The sequence below is a fragment of the Moschus berezovskii genome, chromosome 3, assembly GCF_049115385.1.
Source record: "Moschus berezovskii isolate FMDL1 chromosome 3, NW_MosBer_1.0, whole genome shotgun sequence".
Classification (NCBI taxonomy): Eukaryota; Metazoa; Chordata; class Mammalia; order Artiodactyla; family Moschidae; genus Moschus; species Moschus berezovskii.
Window position 1 is genome coordinate 86,801,794 of NC_142462.1, and position 16,364 is coordinate 86,818,157.

General features: G+C 50.7%; 1 protein-coding gene across 4 annotated transcripts; it reads left to right on the forward strand.

Annotated features, from left to right (window-relative positions):
- The first annotated feature begins 3,004 nt into the window (after window positions 1-3,004).
- Window positions 3,005-12,781, forward strand: POLM (DNA polymerase mu). Of its 4 annotated transcripts, none has more exons than XM_055421119.2 (11): window positions 3,005-3,334; window positions 4,553-4,736; window positions 5,541-5,639; window positions 5,764-5,934; window positions 6,686-6,757; window positions 8,564-8,684; window positions 9,979-10,111; window positions 10,255-10,357; window positions 10,458-10,694; window positions 10,770-10,853; window positions 11,088-12,781. In XM_055421119.2, the coding sequence occupies exons 1-11, from the start codon at window positions 3,159-3,161 to the stop codon at window positions 11,169-11,171; spliced, it is 1,464 nt and encodes a 487-aa protein (XP_055277094.2). In that variant the 5' UTR covers window positions 3,005-3,158; the 3' UTR covers window positions 11,172-12,781. The 4 variants fall into 4 exon arrangements, with proteins under 4 accessions (XP_055277094.2, XP_055277096.2, XP_055277093.2 ...); XM_055421118.2 differs by having other exon boundaries at window positions 3,012-3,334; window positions 11,085-12,768; XM_055421122.2 differs by having other exon boundaries at window positions 3,230-3,334; window positions 4,558-4,736; window positions 11,085-12,774.
- Window positions 12,782-16,364: the final 3,583 nt, after the last annotated feature.

Here is a 16,364-nt window from a genome sequence, read left to right on the forward strand (position 1 = left end):
ATGAATTGTGTTCCCTCTAATTCGTCTATAGAAGCCCTAAAGCTCAAAGTGACTGCACTTGGAGAAAGGGCTTTTAAGAGTAATAAAGTTAAATGAGGTCATGGGGTGCGGTCCTAATTTGATATGACTGGTGACCTTAAGAGAGAGGAAGAGATCTCTCTCTCTCCACCAGCACACAGAGATTGCATGGGCACACAGAGATGGTGGCCGCCTACAAACCAAGAGGGAAGCCTCAGAATGAAACCTGCCTTGCCACACCTTGATCCTAGATTGATGGCCTCTAGAACAATGAGAAATGTTTCTTTTGTTTAAGCTGCCCTGTCCGTGATATTTTGTTCTGTCAGCCTGAGTGGACCAGGTAGCCCAAACCCACAGAGATGCGGTGAGTAGCTCAGGAAAGTACAGGGCCAGCACTTGAGGCCAGAGCTTTGGGCCAGTGGCCCACAGGAGCTCCGGTCCAGCAGCAGCATCAGCAGTCTGACCGCACGCCCTCTGGAATGCTGCTGGCAAGTAGCCGGCAGGGGCCGGGAACCGGCAGGGGGCGGGTTGGGCCTCAGAGCCAGGGCAGAGTTCTGGCCCCAACAGGCCAAGGATAGTCGCCAACAGCGTTGAAGTGAACTTCAAAGAAGGTGCTCCATGGGGAGGTTTTGTGAAGGTCACAAGGCCTAAAAAATCACCCCCAAGGGGCATTTTCTGAACTGGAAGTGGGAACAGGAAATAGCTAAATGAGATTCATCTTGGAAAAATGCAAGCTCATACATCTGCGTAAAACTAATCTGAAACACAGCATGAGGATACCACAGTGCAGAAAAGGGGGCGGACTGCGACCCTCAGGGCAGCTGAGAGGGCCTGTGCAGCCTCTGACTTTTTGGGGGGCTGGTCTCAGTGTAGGCAGCAGGAGGCTGAGGGCTTAGACATCTGGGAACTCCAAGCCAGGTTTACTGGAAAGAGAGGGCTGAGGTCTCTACTTCTCAGCTGGTTGTACAGTGACCTAGTGGGCCAGGAAGGAGAGAAGAGGAAAAGGGCAACCATCAAGGCCATGACCTTGTGCGTTGGTGCCCAGGCCTCCACTGGGTGGCTACCAAAGATCACCCCTCACAAAGCCTCCCTGGGCCCTCGAAAGCCCGGTGTGGCTCATTTTTGCAAGCTGCCCAGTGTTTTAAGTATTCAGGTATGGTGGGTGGGTCATTAAAAGTTGCCTCTGCCTCCCCAGGAAGAGAACTCAGGTACCCAAAATGGAGCCAGAGGCCATTAAAAGGAACAGGAGTGGTTTCAGGGGATAGGCTACTGCTCCCTGAGGAAAGGCAGCACCTGCAGATGGGGAAGTAACCCCTTACAAAGAACCTGGGAGCTCCCCCTTCCCACACGTCAGGAGAAGAAATGAGCATGGGAAATGAGACAGGGTCTGCATCCCAGGCCTCCCAGCTTCACAGTGTGTGTGCTGGGCCCAGGAGGGCAGACTGGGAGCTGGTGGGGAGGTCCAGAGGGGACCTGGTCTCAGGTACCTGCCTCCCTCAGCCCTGTGCCCACTGACTAGTGAAGGGCTGTGGGGTGTGAGAGTTGGGGAGGGAGATGCAGGACATCACATGGTATAGCAAAGAGATTCCAAAACGTAGTGCCTGAAAATAGGAGAGACACACAGAGCACTCAGTGTTGTCAAGATGTCTGCTTTCCCAACCTGATCTAGAGATTCAATGCAATACCAATCTTGGAAAAGGAATTGTGGGGTGAGATTTCTGTTTTCATTTTGTTGGGTAGGTTTGCTAAATTGGCTTCCAAAAAGTCCCTCCTACAAATTGCCAATTCCCTCATGTGTGATCAATTTGTAAACACTGGTTAATGTGACAGGTAAAAATATTTATTTAAATTTGCCCTTGTGTGGTGATTGGACCCGTCAGGCAATCTGGTATTTTTTTTGTTTTTAAAAGGGGAAAAAAAAATTGTTTGGCTGTGGGACATAGGGGAGTCTTAGTTCTTCGACCAAGGATGTAACCCACACCCCCTGCAGTGGAAAGACAGAATCATAACCACTGGACCACCAGGGAAGTCCCTGGTATGTTTTTGAGAAGCCTTTCTTCTGTAAATTGCCTACTGGTGTTCTTGCTCATTGTATTTGCCGTATTTATCTGTGAACAATTTCTTAATTACAGGAATTAAATTCAAAATGTGTCACAGTAATCCCCCCGTTTGCGTTTTAATTTTTAAGTAATTTAAAATACGTATGTCAAGCTTATCATTTTTTCCCTTTCGTGTTTCCAGGTTTATTGTGATATTTAGGGCTGAAAAAAAATTCATCGACTTCCCAGCACAATTTTTGTGTTGTTTCTTTCTTAGATTTGAATGTTTGATCCATCTGGATTTTATTTTGGTGTTAAGCGTGAGGGAGGGAGCCAACTTCTATTTTTCCAAATGGCCGGCCAGTCGTCCTAACGCCTTTCGATAGAAAAAGACTGAAAAACCTTTCCCGGGGTTTGAAGAGACCACTCCACCAGAACGCTTCAAGCTAATGCGTTTGTCGGGGCCCGCGGTCCAAGGACTCCTCGCCGCCAGGTTTCCGCGGCCCATCTGTCCGGCCTGATCCAGTCGGAGGAGGCGAAGAGAAGCGGGTAGAGTGGATAATCCGCTCCTGAGAACTATTCCACTCCTACCAGCCACCGACCGACCACTACCCGCTTTCTCCACCCTTGCGCAGGACGACCCCCAGACACCACGACCGCGACTTCATCTCCACCCTCCGAGGACAAAGCCCCCTGACCCGCGTCGAGGAGGTCTGCCTCACCTCCCACCTCCTCCCTCTCAGCTCCCACCCCCAACCCTAGTCTCTCTTGCCGGGTGGTCCCGGGAACGGGAGGCGACTGTCTACGAGGCTAATTTAAATAAAAGGTGTGCGCTCCGGTTCTATTTGCATAGAGGCGGGGCCTCTAAAGCCGACCTCCCCCTCCCTCCGAACGACCCCGGGGGGGGAGAGCCACCGGGAGGCTCAATTTGCAGGGGGCGGGGCCTGCCTCTTTAAGTGGATCCGGGAGCCACTTCCCCTTCCGGTCGGCTTCCGCCCGCTGTCGCTTCCGGCTTCTGTCTGCCTTCCGCCCGCTTCTCTTCTGGCTTCTGGCCAGGCTTCCTGGGCTTTCCGCTGGGCGCCGCGGGTGCCCGGGGCCCTAATGCTACCGAAACGACGGCGAGCGCGGGTCGCGTCCCCCAGCACCGCCCCCTCCTCCTCGGTGCGCTTCCCGGGGGTCACTATCTACCTGGCCGAACCACACATGGGCCGCAGTCGCCAGGCTTTTCTCACACGCCTGGCTGTCTCCAAGGGTTTCCGCGTCCTGAATGCCTACAGGTGCGCGGTTGTGGCGAAGCTGCCGCTCGGCGGGGTCACCTGCCCGGGGCCGCCTTTCCAGGGCTTTCTTACCGAGGGGCGCAGGGCGGGTGCCGGCCAAAGGCCTCGCCTTACCGAGGAATGTGGCACGCTTATATGTATCACCGCGCCGTCGGGCCGTGCCGGCCGGGGGGCGCTGCCGCGTGGCGTGATGGCCTTAGCACAAAATGCCCCTGCTAGGAGTTTTGCAGCTGACCAGCCACTTGTATACACGGTGTTACCTTACAGCTGAGGATATTGAGATGGTCACATGGCTTTTGTTAATTTCCTTTTATGTAAAAGGGTGTCAGCAGTTATGGCCAGGAGTGGTTCTGTAGGACAAGGAGAGAACATGCTGGAGGCTTTGTGAAAGTCATGCGCGTGTATGTTGGATTAGTAACGGTTCGTTAGGTGAATTCATCTTGCCATGTGAGCTAAATAGATCTCTCTCCTCAGAGCTGAGAAAGTGATTTAAGTGAGACTTCCAAGAGTAGAATTAAACCAAACAAAACGGTCACAGAAGCAATGCTAAGAGTAAGGGAGGAGGGTTCCCATCGTTTTGAAGTTGAGAGAGCAAAGTGAACCAGGAGCCAGTCCTCCTGAAGCTTAGTTAACCGTACCAGGGTTGTGGCAGACCCACTCAGGATGATGACAGCAGCCTAGAGTGTACTGGGCACTATCTAAGCCCTTTTGCTTATTATTAGTTCGTTTAATCTTTACAGCAAGCCTACAAAGTAGATATATTAATATCTCTGCTTTGCAGAGTTGGAAGTCAAAAATACAGAGAGAAGTGATGTGCCCAAGGGCACAGAGCCAGTGTGGGGCAGAGCTGAAGTTCAAAGCCAAGTAGTCTGTCTCCAGCACTTGGAAGTAGGACCCACCCACCCCCACCCGCCCTGCTTCCTGGACCCCAGGCCCCTGGCCTCTCCTTTGTCTGGGTTTGGGGGAGAAGAAGACAGATAACACCAAAAAAGGGTTGGGCTTGTGATCCTAGCTAGAGCAGAGAACCACAGCTCGGCAGATGCTGGAGTGATGGAGATGTTTGGCTGCCAGGAGGAGGGGCTGAAAATCTGGAGTGAACAGATGCTCACCAGGCAGAGGGGATAGTATTGGCGAAGGCTTGGAGATGTAGAATGGAGCAGGAAGAATGGCAGGCCTGGGAAAGGGCTCCAGGCCTCACATTCTCTTCCTTCCACCCAGCCCAGAGGTGACACATGTGGTGATGGAGGGGACCTCAGCGGAGGAGGCTGTCTGCTGGCAGGAGCGCAAGATGTTGGCTCTTCCCCCAGGTTGTACCCGCCCAGTGCTTTTAGACATAAGCTGGTTCACAGAGAGCATGGCAGCTGGGCAGCCTGTCCCTGTGGAATGCCGGCACCGCCTGGAGGTGAGCCGGGTGGAGGCTTAGGGTAGAGCTGCTGAGGAAGCCCCAGTGCTGGCCAGACCTCAGCTGGGACAGGTGACATGGCAGCAGTGCCTCAGTGTCCTTCCCGTGAGTTGGGCAGTGAGGGCCCCATCCAGACCACCACGGGGAAGGTCCCAGTGCTTCCTGGGTGAGCACAGTGAAGGGGTTCAGGTGTGGGCTCAGAACAGGACTGCTACTGCTGCTGCTAAATCGTGTCAGTCATGTCCAACTCTGTGCGACCCCATAGACAACAGCCCAACAGGCTCCTCTGTCCCTGGGATTCTCCAGGTAAGAATACTGGAGTGGGTTGCCATTTCCTTCAACGCATGAAAGTGAAAAGTGAAAGTGAAGTCGCTCAGTCGTGTCTGACTCTTAGCGACCCCATGGACTGCAGCCTACTAGGCTCCTCCGTCCATGGATTTCTCCAGGCAAGAGTACTGGAGTGGTTTGCCATTACCTTCTCTGCAGAAAAGGACTGCCTGCATTCAAATCCTGGCTCTGCCCATGAGCCACAAGGTCTCAGAGTCCCCATCTGTGGCGTAAGGGTGATAGGCACGCCAGGCCCACTTGATTGAGGGGAAGTGACAGAACAGGTTCCCTGTGAGAGGTAGCATTGTACCGCTACTGCTGCTCTGGCCTCTAGCAGTTCTGCCCTCTCAGAGTTGGCTCCTGTCCTGAGAGCCCTAGGTGACCACCCCCTACCAGGAGAGATAGGGCTCTGGAGGGCTGCCTGGTCCTCTGCCAACCCTGCAGCCTCAAAGCAGCCTGTGCATTGCCCATCCCTAGGTGGCTGTGCCCAAAAAGGAGATGCCAAGCCCAGCATGGATGCTGCCCTATGCCTGCCAGCGCCCCACACCTCTCGTGCACCACAATGCCAACCTCTCGGTGAACTGTTGCTCCCCTGCCTTCCTGGGATGGAGCCAGGCCCTCCCGTGTCCCAGCCTTGGAGGGAGGGTTAGGGTAAGGCACCCTGCCATCCCTGTCTCTCACCAAGGACCCTTCCCTGCAGGAGGCTCTGGAGACGCTGGCAGAGGCCGCTGGCTTCGATGGCAGTGAAGGCCGCCAGATCTCCTTCTACAGAGCGGCCTCGGTGCTCAAGGCCCTCCCCAGCCCAGTCACAGCCCTGAGCCAGCTGCAGGGCCTGCCCCACTTTGGAGAGCACTCCTGCAGGATCGTCCAGGTTTGTGCTCACTGCAAGTAGAAGGGCAGAGCTGTGAATGTGAATGAGGGGTGGCGAGGAGGACTGGGAGCATGGTGAGGGCAGGTGACTGGGTGGCTCAGAGCCCAAACCTCAGCTGTGGCCAAAGACGGTGCCCAGGCAGCGGCAAACCACCCTATTCACCCACATTCCTCATGTGTAAATTGGGTCAGCACCACTTGCCTGAGGGTGACTGAGAGGTTTCAGCCAAGGGAGCTGCCAGGAGTCTGGCAGGCTGGTAGCTGGCATTGTGGGCATCAGCCCAGACTGTTCGGAATGGTGGGAGAGGACCTCTGAGCATGAGCACTTCTTTTTAAAATGTTAAGTTGTCCTTTTGTACATCACCACTGAGTGAATTTATAATGCCAGAAAAAATACTTTCACTTATGTGTTGTTTTTTTTCTTTTTTTGGCTTCATGGCATGTGAGATCTTAGTTCCCTCACTAAACCTGCATCCCTTGCTTTTAAAAGAAGTCTTATTGAATTCACCTGTGTTTTAAAAAAGCAGTTGTTGACATATCCCGGGGCTTGATATCTATCTGAGAGATAGATAACAAGATAGGCCCTTGTTCCTTGCCCAAGGGGCTTGGAGGATCCCTGGGTACATTCTTCATTGCAAGTCCCCTGGGATCCTGGTCCCACAAAGACCCCAATTCTGGGTGTTGGGGGTTCTGTCGAGGCCTTGGGCCCCCCAGCCCTCTTCTTTCCAGTGAGGCTATGTCTCCTCCCACAGGAGCTGCTAGAACATGGAGTGTGTGATGAGGTGGAGAGAGTCCGGCTCTCAGAGAGGTACCAGACCATGAAGGTATGCAGGGCAGCCCTCAGCAGGGGCCCGCAGCTCCACAGTGTTCCCCCAGAGCCACAGCAAGGTTCCCACCATGTCAGGCAGCAAGAGGGGGTGGCAGGTCCCACCCTGGGGTCAGAGAGGGTCTAACTGAGGACACCTGATATGCATGAGGCAGCCAAACAGGTGGGCAAGAAAGTTGTTTTGAGCACAGGGAATTTTCTAGATCACTCAGAAGCATCTGTTCTTATTTGACTATTGATGGCATATTCTCCAGGATATTGCATGCCCTGGCATCTTAAACAGAGCACCCTGAACAAAACAGAACCTTTCTCTGGGCGCCACAGGACGATTAAGTCTGAGGGGCTCTCTTCCTTGCTCATCTCTGCCTTGTGTGATCTCACACGCTCATTTGTTGGTGTCGTCCTGCCTGTGTCCACGGCGCACCTTCCCGCTGTTGCCACCCACTTCTGGTCTCATGGATGCTCAGTCATGCTTCTCAGACACCCCAGTTTTGTGACTGGAGGTTGTCAGACCAGCGACTGGTCATGGAATTGGGGCTTCCCTAGCAGGGTGTGTCAGTTGCCAGGGAAGGTCACCCAGAATGTGAGGATCAATGAGCTGCGGAGCTTCAGAGACGTAGAGGAGCCATGGATGAAGCAAGGAGGGGCTTGGGGGTGTGGAGGCAACACAGGGGTTGATGGGTGGAGAGGCGCCGAGAAGGGGCAGAGCCATCTCTCTCTTCCTGGGTCCCCCTGAGTCCCAGAAGGCATCCAGGCTAGGAGAGAAGTACAGAACAATGAGAGGTTTATTGTTACAAACATGATTAGGTTATTCTCCGCATCTTTCCTCTCAGGAGTCTGTTGGTTAAAGTGATCCAATTCATGCTGTTGTTTCAGGGGATCAACACAGCCTGGTCTGCAGGAAGTAGGACTCAGGGACATGAGTGCCACCTGGCTGTTCTTCCTCCCTGCGCACGCCAGCGGCATCCTCACGAAGGTGCCCCTGGCGTGTACTGTAGCCTGTACCACTGCAAGGCTGCCCTTTTGTTTCAGCTTCAAAAGTTCCTGAGGAGGGACTCTTAAGTGGCTGGCCTAGGGCAGGTGCCCACCCCTGACGAATGAGCTATAGTCAGGGAAGAAATAGTGAGTTTCTAGGGCCCATCCAGTGTGTGGAAGACCTGTGCAAGGGCAGGTGGCCACCCTATGAGAGGTCGGCTCCAGCAACATCGTTTCCACTGGCCTGGACACCTCTGCTGACCCATGGCCAGGCAGTGGTACTTGCTGTGTTTGTTCCTGGAACAGAGCCATAGCCAGCCCCCAGCTATTCCTTCCAGATCCTGCTAAAACAACCCCTTAGTTGTTAACTGCCCATTTTTGCTGTTTTAAGAGGCAGAGCCACAGTAATAAGTCCCAGCTACTGTTGGGTGGGAGCAGTATGGTTTTCCCAGTGACTGGATAGACTGTTAGGATGACTCCTTTGGTGATGTTGGAATCATGGGCTAGAACTGTACAAGTTCTGAGGAGAGATTCTTTTCAAGGAGGGGCCTGATCCTTCTCTGCTGTCTCCCGTGATGTTTGCGTCAGGGCCAGGTTCGGGGTTTGAGTCCTGCCTGTGAACCCACTGTGTGGCCTGAGCAGATTATTTAAACATGAAAAATGTGAGTAGGCATGCCACCTGCCAGACCACATGATGACTTAATGAGGTCATTTGTGCAGTGCCACAGGGGTGCTGTCCTAGGACATGCCGCGCATTCATCAGTGTTGCCAGCCTCATCTTGCTGTAAGAGCTTTGCTCCTGACCACACTGTACTCATCCTTTAAATAGCTTTTCACTCAGATCTTTGGGGTCGGGGTAAGGACTGCTGACCAGTGGTACCGAAAAGGGCTCCGGACGCTGGATGACCTCCGAGGGGAGTCCCAGACACTAACCCAGCAGCAGAAAGCAGGTGAGCTTTCTGAGAGAGGGTGGAGCTCTGGGCTTCCCCAAAGCACCAGGGCCTGAAAACCTCCCACACCAAAGAACCCTTCTAATGCATGGTGTGTGCTCATGGCTGCCTGTGTGGCAGGGAGCAGGGTGAGTGTGAAAATAGGCATCTGTATTTGGTGGCTTCCTGAACCAGTGGAGTCAGGAACCATTGCAAGCCATTTTCAGTGAATGATAATGGTCACAGTAGCTGCCTCCTGGTTAGACCTGGACCTGAACCAGGCATGGACCCTTTACTCCTGATATCATGGAAGGGAGAGCAGGTCAGAGAAGCCCAGGCCCTGGACACACTTACCAGTGTGGTGCTTGGTGCCCTGGCCTGCTGGCTGACGCTCAGTGGGGAGAGGTTCAGTGAGGAGCCTGCTTGTGGGAGCTAGCACTATGCAATGGAAAGAACGTGAACTTGAGAGCTGACGAGGCCTGGATTTGAGTTCCATCTCTGCCACTTACTAGGTCAGATATCATGGCCCTGAGTTTTGACTTCTCTGAGCCTCAGTTACTTTCTCTCTAAAGGATGGGATTCTGTGAGCTCTTTGGCATGGGACCAGCATGTAACAGGTGTTGAGCGGATGCTCCATCTCTCCATGTGGCCTGGGTTGGGGGCCCTTCTGAAGGAGCCCCACAGCCTAGCACTCATTGCCTCTTTGAACATCTTCCCAGGAGCTGGGGGAGGGGAGGCCACCTGGGGGTCCTGGGAGAGCTGTCTGGTTGGTCAACAGGGAGTGAGACCAGAGAGCCGTGTGTCCAGTGGAGCATTACGCAGTGACATCTGTAGTGACATCTGTTGGTTCCACTTATTCACCTCTCCCCAAGGAGTGGCCAGCAGTGCTTACTGAGCTCACACTGTGCCAATGGCCCTAACTCCCACACTTCATCCCCTCCTAATAGTGTGTGGAAGGTACAGTGATTTCTCTGACAGGTGAGGAGGTGGATTTGGGTTCAGGTGAGGTGTTCTTAAGTGGCAGAGTCATCCTCTTCACATCTAATACCTCCTAGTCCCATTTTATGGATAGGAAAACAGATGTTGAAAAGGATAGTCTGTATCTTGATTGTGTCAGTGTCAATTCTGGTGTGATATACAATAGTTCTGCAAGATGTTACTGAGGGCACAGAGGACCTCTGTTATTTCCTTTAACTATATGTGGATCTACAGTTATTTCGAAATAAAAGTTTAATATTTAAGAGAGAGGAGGGGTGGTGGTAGATAGCTGGAGAGGGCTAGGTTGGGCCAGTGAGGAGAGCTGTACTGTCCACAGGACTCCAACACCACCAGGACCTGAGTGCCCTGATCCTGCGGTCAGATGTTGAGGCCCTGCAGCAAGTGGTGGAGGCAGCCGTGAGGCAGGCCCTTCCTGGGGCCACTGTTACACTGGCCGGAGGCTTCCGGAGGTAAGGGGACTCGACACGCCCTTTGGCTCAGCTCCAGGCCCTCCTCCGGGAAGGCGTCTGAGGTGGGACCACTGAGGTGGGTCTTCCCTCACTGAGGGGTTTTGGGAGAGCATGGAGGCTGTGAGTCAGACTGGCCCCCTCAGGGGGAAGTTGCAGGGCCACGACGTGGACTTCCTCATCACCCACCCCCAGGAGGGCCAGGAGGCAGGGCTGCTGCCCAGAGTGATGTGCTACCTGAAGAAGCAGGTGAGGGGCTTCCCACGTCCCCTGCTGAGAGTCCTGCTAGGATTCCAGCTCCTGGTTTCTCAGTCCCACATGGCAGTGGCTGGCCATGTCTGTTCTCCAGGGCCTTGTCCTGTACCACCAGCACCAGCACAGCCACCAGGGAGACCTGACCCAGCAGAGTCACACCATGGATGCCTTTGAGAGGAGTTTTTGCATCTTCCGCCTGCCACAACCCCCAGGGGCTGCCGTAGGTGGTGCCCAGAAGCCCTGCTTCGCCTGGAAGGCTGTGCGGGTGGACCTGGTGGTTGCCCCTATCAGCCAGTTCCCCTTTGCCCTGCTTGGCTGGACTGGCTCCAAGGTAGGGAGTGTGCTGCTGGGGCTGGCCGTGGGATCTGGGGTTGGTGGCCCTGCTGAGACGTCACTTTTTCCCCAGCATTTTGAGCGGGAGCTACGCCGCTTCAGCAGGAAGGAGAGGGGCCTCTGTCTGAACAGCCATGGTCTGTTTGATCCGGAGCAGGTGTGTTGCTGTGATGGGAGGCCTGGTGGGTAGAAAATGTCTTTCTGTTTGGCCCACAGTCTGAATCAGCCCCAGGTCCCTCAAACCTGGACGCCACAGGGCCCTCAAGAGGCATCTACCATAGGGCTGGGCTCTGCCAGCATTTCTAGCCTCCTCCCCATACCTTTCTTGGGGAATCTGCTGCAGTGGAGGGAATGGCCCCCAGGCCCTAATGCCTGCATTCTGTTGCAGAAGATGGTTTTCCACGTGGGCTCAGAGGAAGACATCTTCAGACTCCTGGACCTTGAGTACCTTCCCCCAGAGCTGAGAAACGCCTGATCCTATCAACCCCACCTCTACTCTGGAAATGGAGGGGGTCATTTGAGCCAGACTCTATTGGTGTTTTTGGCCCCTGACTATTTCCAGGCAGAAGATGTGCTGCTGCCCCAAGTCCTTAACCCTTCCATGTGGGAGCCCTATCTGTGAACCACCACTCCCCCACCTATACCCAGTTCAAGATGTAATGAAATTAGCATGTGAAACCAACAAAGCTGTATTTTCTGAATGTGCTGCTGGTGTGGGTGACTGAGGAGCACGGTGCCTGGTTCTGCCCAGAGGTCAGCTTTGGGGTGTCAGTGAGGGTGGGGGATGTTGACCTAGCAAATAGACTTCCAGTTATTTCTCCAACAAAAATGGGCTTATTTGGAATCAGCAGAGAATCAGTCTATAACCGTGGCAAGCCATGTGAAAGTCCCCAGCAAAAATGGAGAGGAAAACTTTTTTAAAGGGGAAAAAGGAATTTAGGAGGCCTATAGTAAACATGAGTCCGCGGCTTTTCGTTGGCTGAGTCCTTGTCAGGAAAGAAGTGGAGGTCTTTCTGCTGGGCTCTTGCTATCATTATAGGGCATGAATGCTTGCCCTTATGGTCTCCCAACTCTTGAGGTTTCTGTTTATTTATTTTTTTTAACATTTCCTCCTTTCAGTCAAGATCTTTTTCTGAAAGCATCACTAATCTGAGTCAGGTTTTCTAGTTTCAGGGTCTTATTGACCTTCTATGCAAGGAAAGGCTTTTCCTGTAGTGTCCCACATCAGGGAGAAAATGCACAGATTGGAGATCTGTTGAGGTCATATTTAAGAAACGAGGGGTAGGAGGGAGAACTCTTAGGCACTTTTTATTGAAAGTCCATATGTTACCAAGATCCTAGATGTTAAAGAGCATGTGTAGCATTATGTCATCAAAGGCTTGGTGACAAATTTCCAACAGGCCTGGTCTAGGTATCTTTGGAAAGCTGTCTCAGCAGATGTCATCTACTTCAATTCAGCGAAATCTACTTTCAAGTCACCAGATGATTTGAAGGTCCAGACAGGGTTTGGTGCTTTTCTTAGGTGTATCAGATGAAAATAAGAGTTGTATTCTTTGGAGTTTTGTAGCACAGGGGGGTTAGCAGTACTGATGGCAGCCTCCTTCTCTTAGTTAGTGTCTTTTCCAACAGATGAAAGTTCCGGGTTGCAAGATACGATGATCAAGGTCTTTCTCTCCCAAGAGTGCACTGTGAAAGAGATTGTTTTACCAAAACGTGATTTTGTTTTGTTTTTTCCTTAAAATATTTATTTATTTGGCTGCTTCAGGTCTTAGTTGTGGCACTCGGGCTATAGAATGCACAGGCTCCGTGGTTGCAGTGCACGGGTTGAGTTGACCCATGATGTGTGGGATCTTAGTTCCCCGACTAGGGGACTGTGTCCCCTGCATTGGAAAGCAGATTCTTAACTACTGGACGACCAGGAAAGTCCTGAAACATGGTTGTTTTTAAAAGAAATAATTAGGCCTTTGTAGTATTGGAGAACCCCTCCTTTTTTAACTTGGGGGTCAAAAGAGGCAAGAGTCCAGTGCACTGCACATCCTGTGATTATCTCAAAGGGCATGAGAGCTCGAAATGAGGTGGGTCTACAATTTAGAAAGACCAACAGCAATGCTTTAGAAAAAGGTATTTGGAGGGTCTCTATAAGTTTTGCCAATTGAATCTTAATAATGCTGTTAGGTTATACCTGAATGGCCTAGTGGTTTTCCCTACTTTCTTCAATTTAAGTCTGAATTTGACAATAAGGAGTTCATAATCGGAGCCACAGTCAGCTCCCAGTCTTGTTTTTGCTGACTGTATAGAGCTTCTACATCTTTGGCTGCAAATAATATAATCACTCTGATTTCAGTGTTGGCCATCTGGGGATGTCCGTGTGTAGAGTCTTCTCTTGTGTTGTTATAAGCGGCTGTGACCAGTGCGTTCTCTCTCTCTATTAGCCTTTGCCCTGCTTCATTCCGTGCTCCAAGGCCTGTTTGCCTGTTACTCCAGGTATCTCTTGACTTCCTACTTTTGCATTCCAGTCCCCTATAATGGAAAGGACATCTTTTTTGGATGTTATTTCTAGAAGTTCTTGTAGGTCTTCATAGCACCGTTCAGCTTCAGCTTCTTCAGCATTACTGGTTGGGGCATAGACTTGGATTACCGTGATATTGAATGGTTTGCCTTGGAATGAACAGAGATCATTCTGTTGTGTTTGAGATTGCATTTAAGTACCATTTTGGACTCTTGTTGATTATGATGGCTACTCCATTTCTTCTAAGGGATTCTTCTTACCCACAGTAGTAGATATAATGGTCATCTGGGTTAAATTCACCCATTCCAGTCCATTTTAGTTCGCTGATTCCTAAAATGTCAATGTTCACTCTTTCCATCTCCTGTTTGACCACTTTCAATTTGCCTTGATTCATGGCCCTAACATTCCAGGTTCCTATGTAATGTTGCTCTTTACAGCACCAGACTTTACTTCCATCACCAGTCACATCTACAACTGGGTGTTGTTTTTGCTTTGGCTCCGTCTCTTCATTCTTTCTGGAGTTATTTCTCCACTGATCTCCAGTAGCATATTGGTCACCTACCGACCTGGGGAGTTCATCTTTCAGTGTCCTATCTTTTTGCCTTTTCATACTGTAAATGCTGAAGAAACTGAAGTTGAACAGTTCTATGAAGACCTACAAGACCTTTTAGAACTAACACCCAAAAAAGATGTCCTTTTCATTATAGGGGACTGGAATGCAAAAGTAGGAAGTCAAGAAACACCTGGAGTAACAGGCAAATTTGGCCTTGGAGCACGAAATGAAGCAGGGCAAAGGCTAATAGAGTTTTGCCAAGAGAACGCACTGGTCATAGCAAACACCCTCTTCCAACAACACAAGAGAAGACTCTACACATGGACATCACCAGATGGTCAACACCGAAATAAGATTGATTATATTCTTTGTAGCCAAAGATGGAGAAGCTCTATACAGTTAGCAAAAACAAGACCAGGAGCTGACTGTGGCTCAGATCATGAACTCCTTATTGCCAAATTCAGACTGAAATTGAAGAAAGTAGGGAAAACCACTAGACCATTCAGATATGACCTCAATCAAATCCCTTATGATTATACAGTGGAAGTAAGAAATAGATTTAAGGGTCTAGATCTGATAGATAGAGTGCCTGATGAACTCTGGACGGAGGTTCGTGACATTGTACAGCAGACAGGGACCAAGACCATCCCCATGGAAAAGAAATGCAAAAAAGCAAAATGGCTGTCTGAGGAGGCCTTACAAATAGCTGTGAAAAGAAGAGAAGCAAAAAGCAAAGGAGAAAAGGAAGGATATAAGCATCTGAATGCAGAGTTCCAAAGAACAGCAAGGAGAGAGAAGAAAGCCTTCCTCAGGGATCAATGCAAAGAAATAGAGGAAAACAACAGAATAGGAAAAACAAGAGATCTTTTCAAGAAAATTAGACATATCAAAGGAACATTTCATGCAAAGATGGGCTCGATAAAGGACAGAAATGTTATGGACCTAACAGAAGCAGAAGATATTAAGAAGAGGTGGTAAGAATACACAGAAAAACTACAAAAAAGATCTTCACGATGAAGATAATCACGATGGCATGATCACTCACCTGGAGCCAGACATCTTGGAATGTGAAGTCAAGTGGGCCTTAGAGAGCATCACTATGAACAAAGCTAGTGGAGGTGATGGAATTCCAGTTGAGCTATTTCAAATCCTGAAAAATGATGCTGTGAAAGTGCTACACTCAATATGCCAGCAAATGTGGAAAACTCAGCAGTGGCCACAGGACTGGAAAAGGTCAGTTTTCATTCCAATCCCAAAGAAAGGCAATGACAAAGAATGCTCAAACTACCACACAGTTGCACTCATCTCACACGCTAGTAAAGTCATGCTCAAAATTCTCCAAGCCAGGCTTCAGCAGTATGGGAACCGTGAACTTCCAGATGTTCAAGCAGGTTTTAGAAATGGCAGAGGAACCAGAGATCAAATTGCCAACATCCGCTGGATCATGGAGAAAGCAAGAGAGTTCCAGAAAAACATCTATTTCTGCTTCATTGGGCTTCCCTGGTGGCTCAGAGGTTAACGCATCTGCCTCCAATGCGGGAGACCCAGGTTCGATCCCTGGGTCGGGAAGATCCCCTGGAGAAAGAAATGGTAACCCACTCCAGTATTCTTGCCTGGAGAATCCCATGGATGGAGAAGCCTGGTAGGCTACAGTCCACGGGGTCGCAAAGAGTCAGACACGACTGAGCGACTGAACAGAACAGAACAGACTATGCCAAAGCCTTTGACTGTGTGGATCACAATAAACTATGGAACATTCTGAAAGAGTTGGGAATACCAGACCACCTGACCTGCCTCTTGAGAAATCTGTATGCAGGTCAGGAAGCAACAGTTAGAACTGGACATGGAACAACAGACTGGTTCCACATAGGAAAAGGAGTACGTCAAGGCTGTATATTGTCAGCCTGCTTATTTAACTTATATGCAGAGTACCTCATGAGAAACGCTGGGCTGGAAGAAGCACAAGCTGGAATCAAGATTTCCGGAAGAAATATCAATAACCTCAGATATGCAGATGACACCACCCTTTGGGCAGAAAGTGAAAAGGAACTAAAAAGCCTTTGATGAAAGTGAAAGAGGAGAGTGAAAAAGTTGGCTTGAAGCTCAACATTCAGAAAACTAAGATCATGGCATCTGGTCCTATCACTTCATGGCAAATAGATGGGGAAAGAGTGGAAACAGTGGCTGACTTTATTTTGGGGGGCTCCAAAGTCACTACAGATGGTGACTGCAGCCATCAAATTAAAAGATGCTTACTCTTTGGAAGGAAAGTTATGGCCAACCTACACAGCATATTAAAAAGCAGAGACATTACTTTGTCAACAAAGGTTCATTTAGTCAGTTCAGTTCAGTTCAGTTCAGTCTCTCAGTCGTGTCCGACTCTTTGCGACCCCATGAATCACATCACGCCAGGCCTCCCTGTCCATCACCAACTCCCCGAGTTCACTCAAACTCATGTCCACCAAGTCAGTGATGCCATCCAGCCATCTCATTCTCTGTCGTCCCCTTCTCCTCCCGCCCCCAATCCTTCCCAGCATCAGAGTCTTTTCCAGTGAGTCAACTCTTCGCATGAGGTGGCCAAAGTATTGGAGTTTCAGCTTTAGCAT

What these genes read in the sequence shown, in the direction of transcription:
- POLM (XM_055421118.2), top strand. Translation starts at nt 3,159, where the DNA reads ATGCTACCGAAACGACGGCGAGCGCGGGTCGCGTCCCCCAGCACCGCC. An exon ending in CGCGTCCTGAATGCCTACAG is followed by an intron (nt 3,335 to 4,552) that starts GTGCGCGGTTGT and finishes CCTTCCACCCAG; the next exon opens with CCCAGAGGTGACACATGTGG. An exon ending in ACTCCTGCAGGATCGTCCAG is followed by an intron (nt 5,935 to 6,685) that starts GTTTGTGCTCAC and finishes CTCCTCCCACAG; the next exon opens with GAGCTGCTAGAACATGGAGT.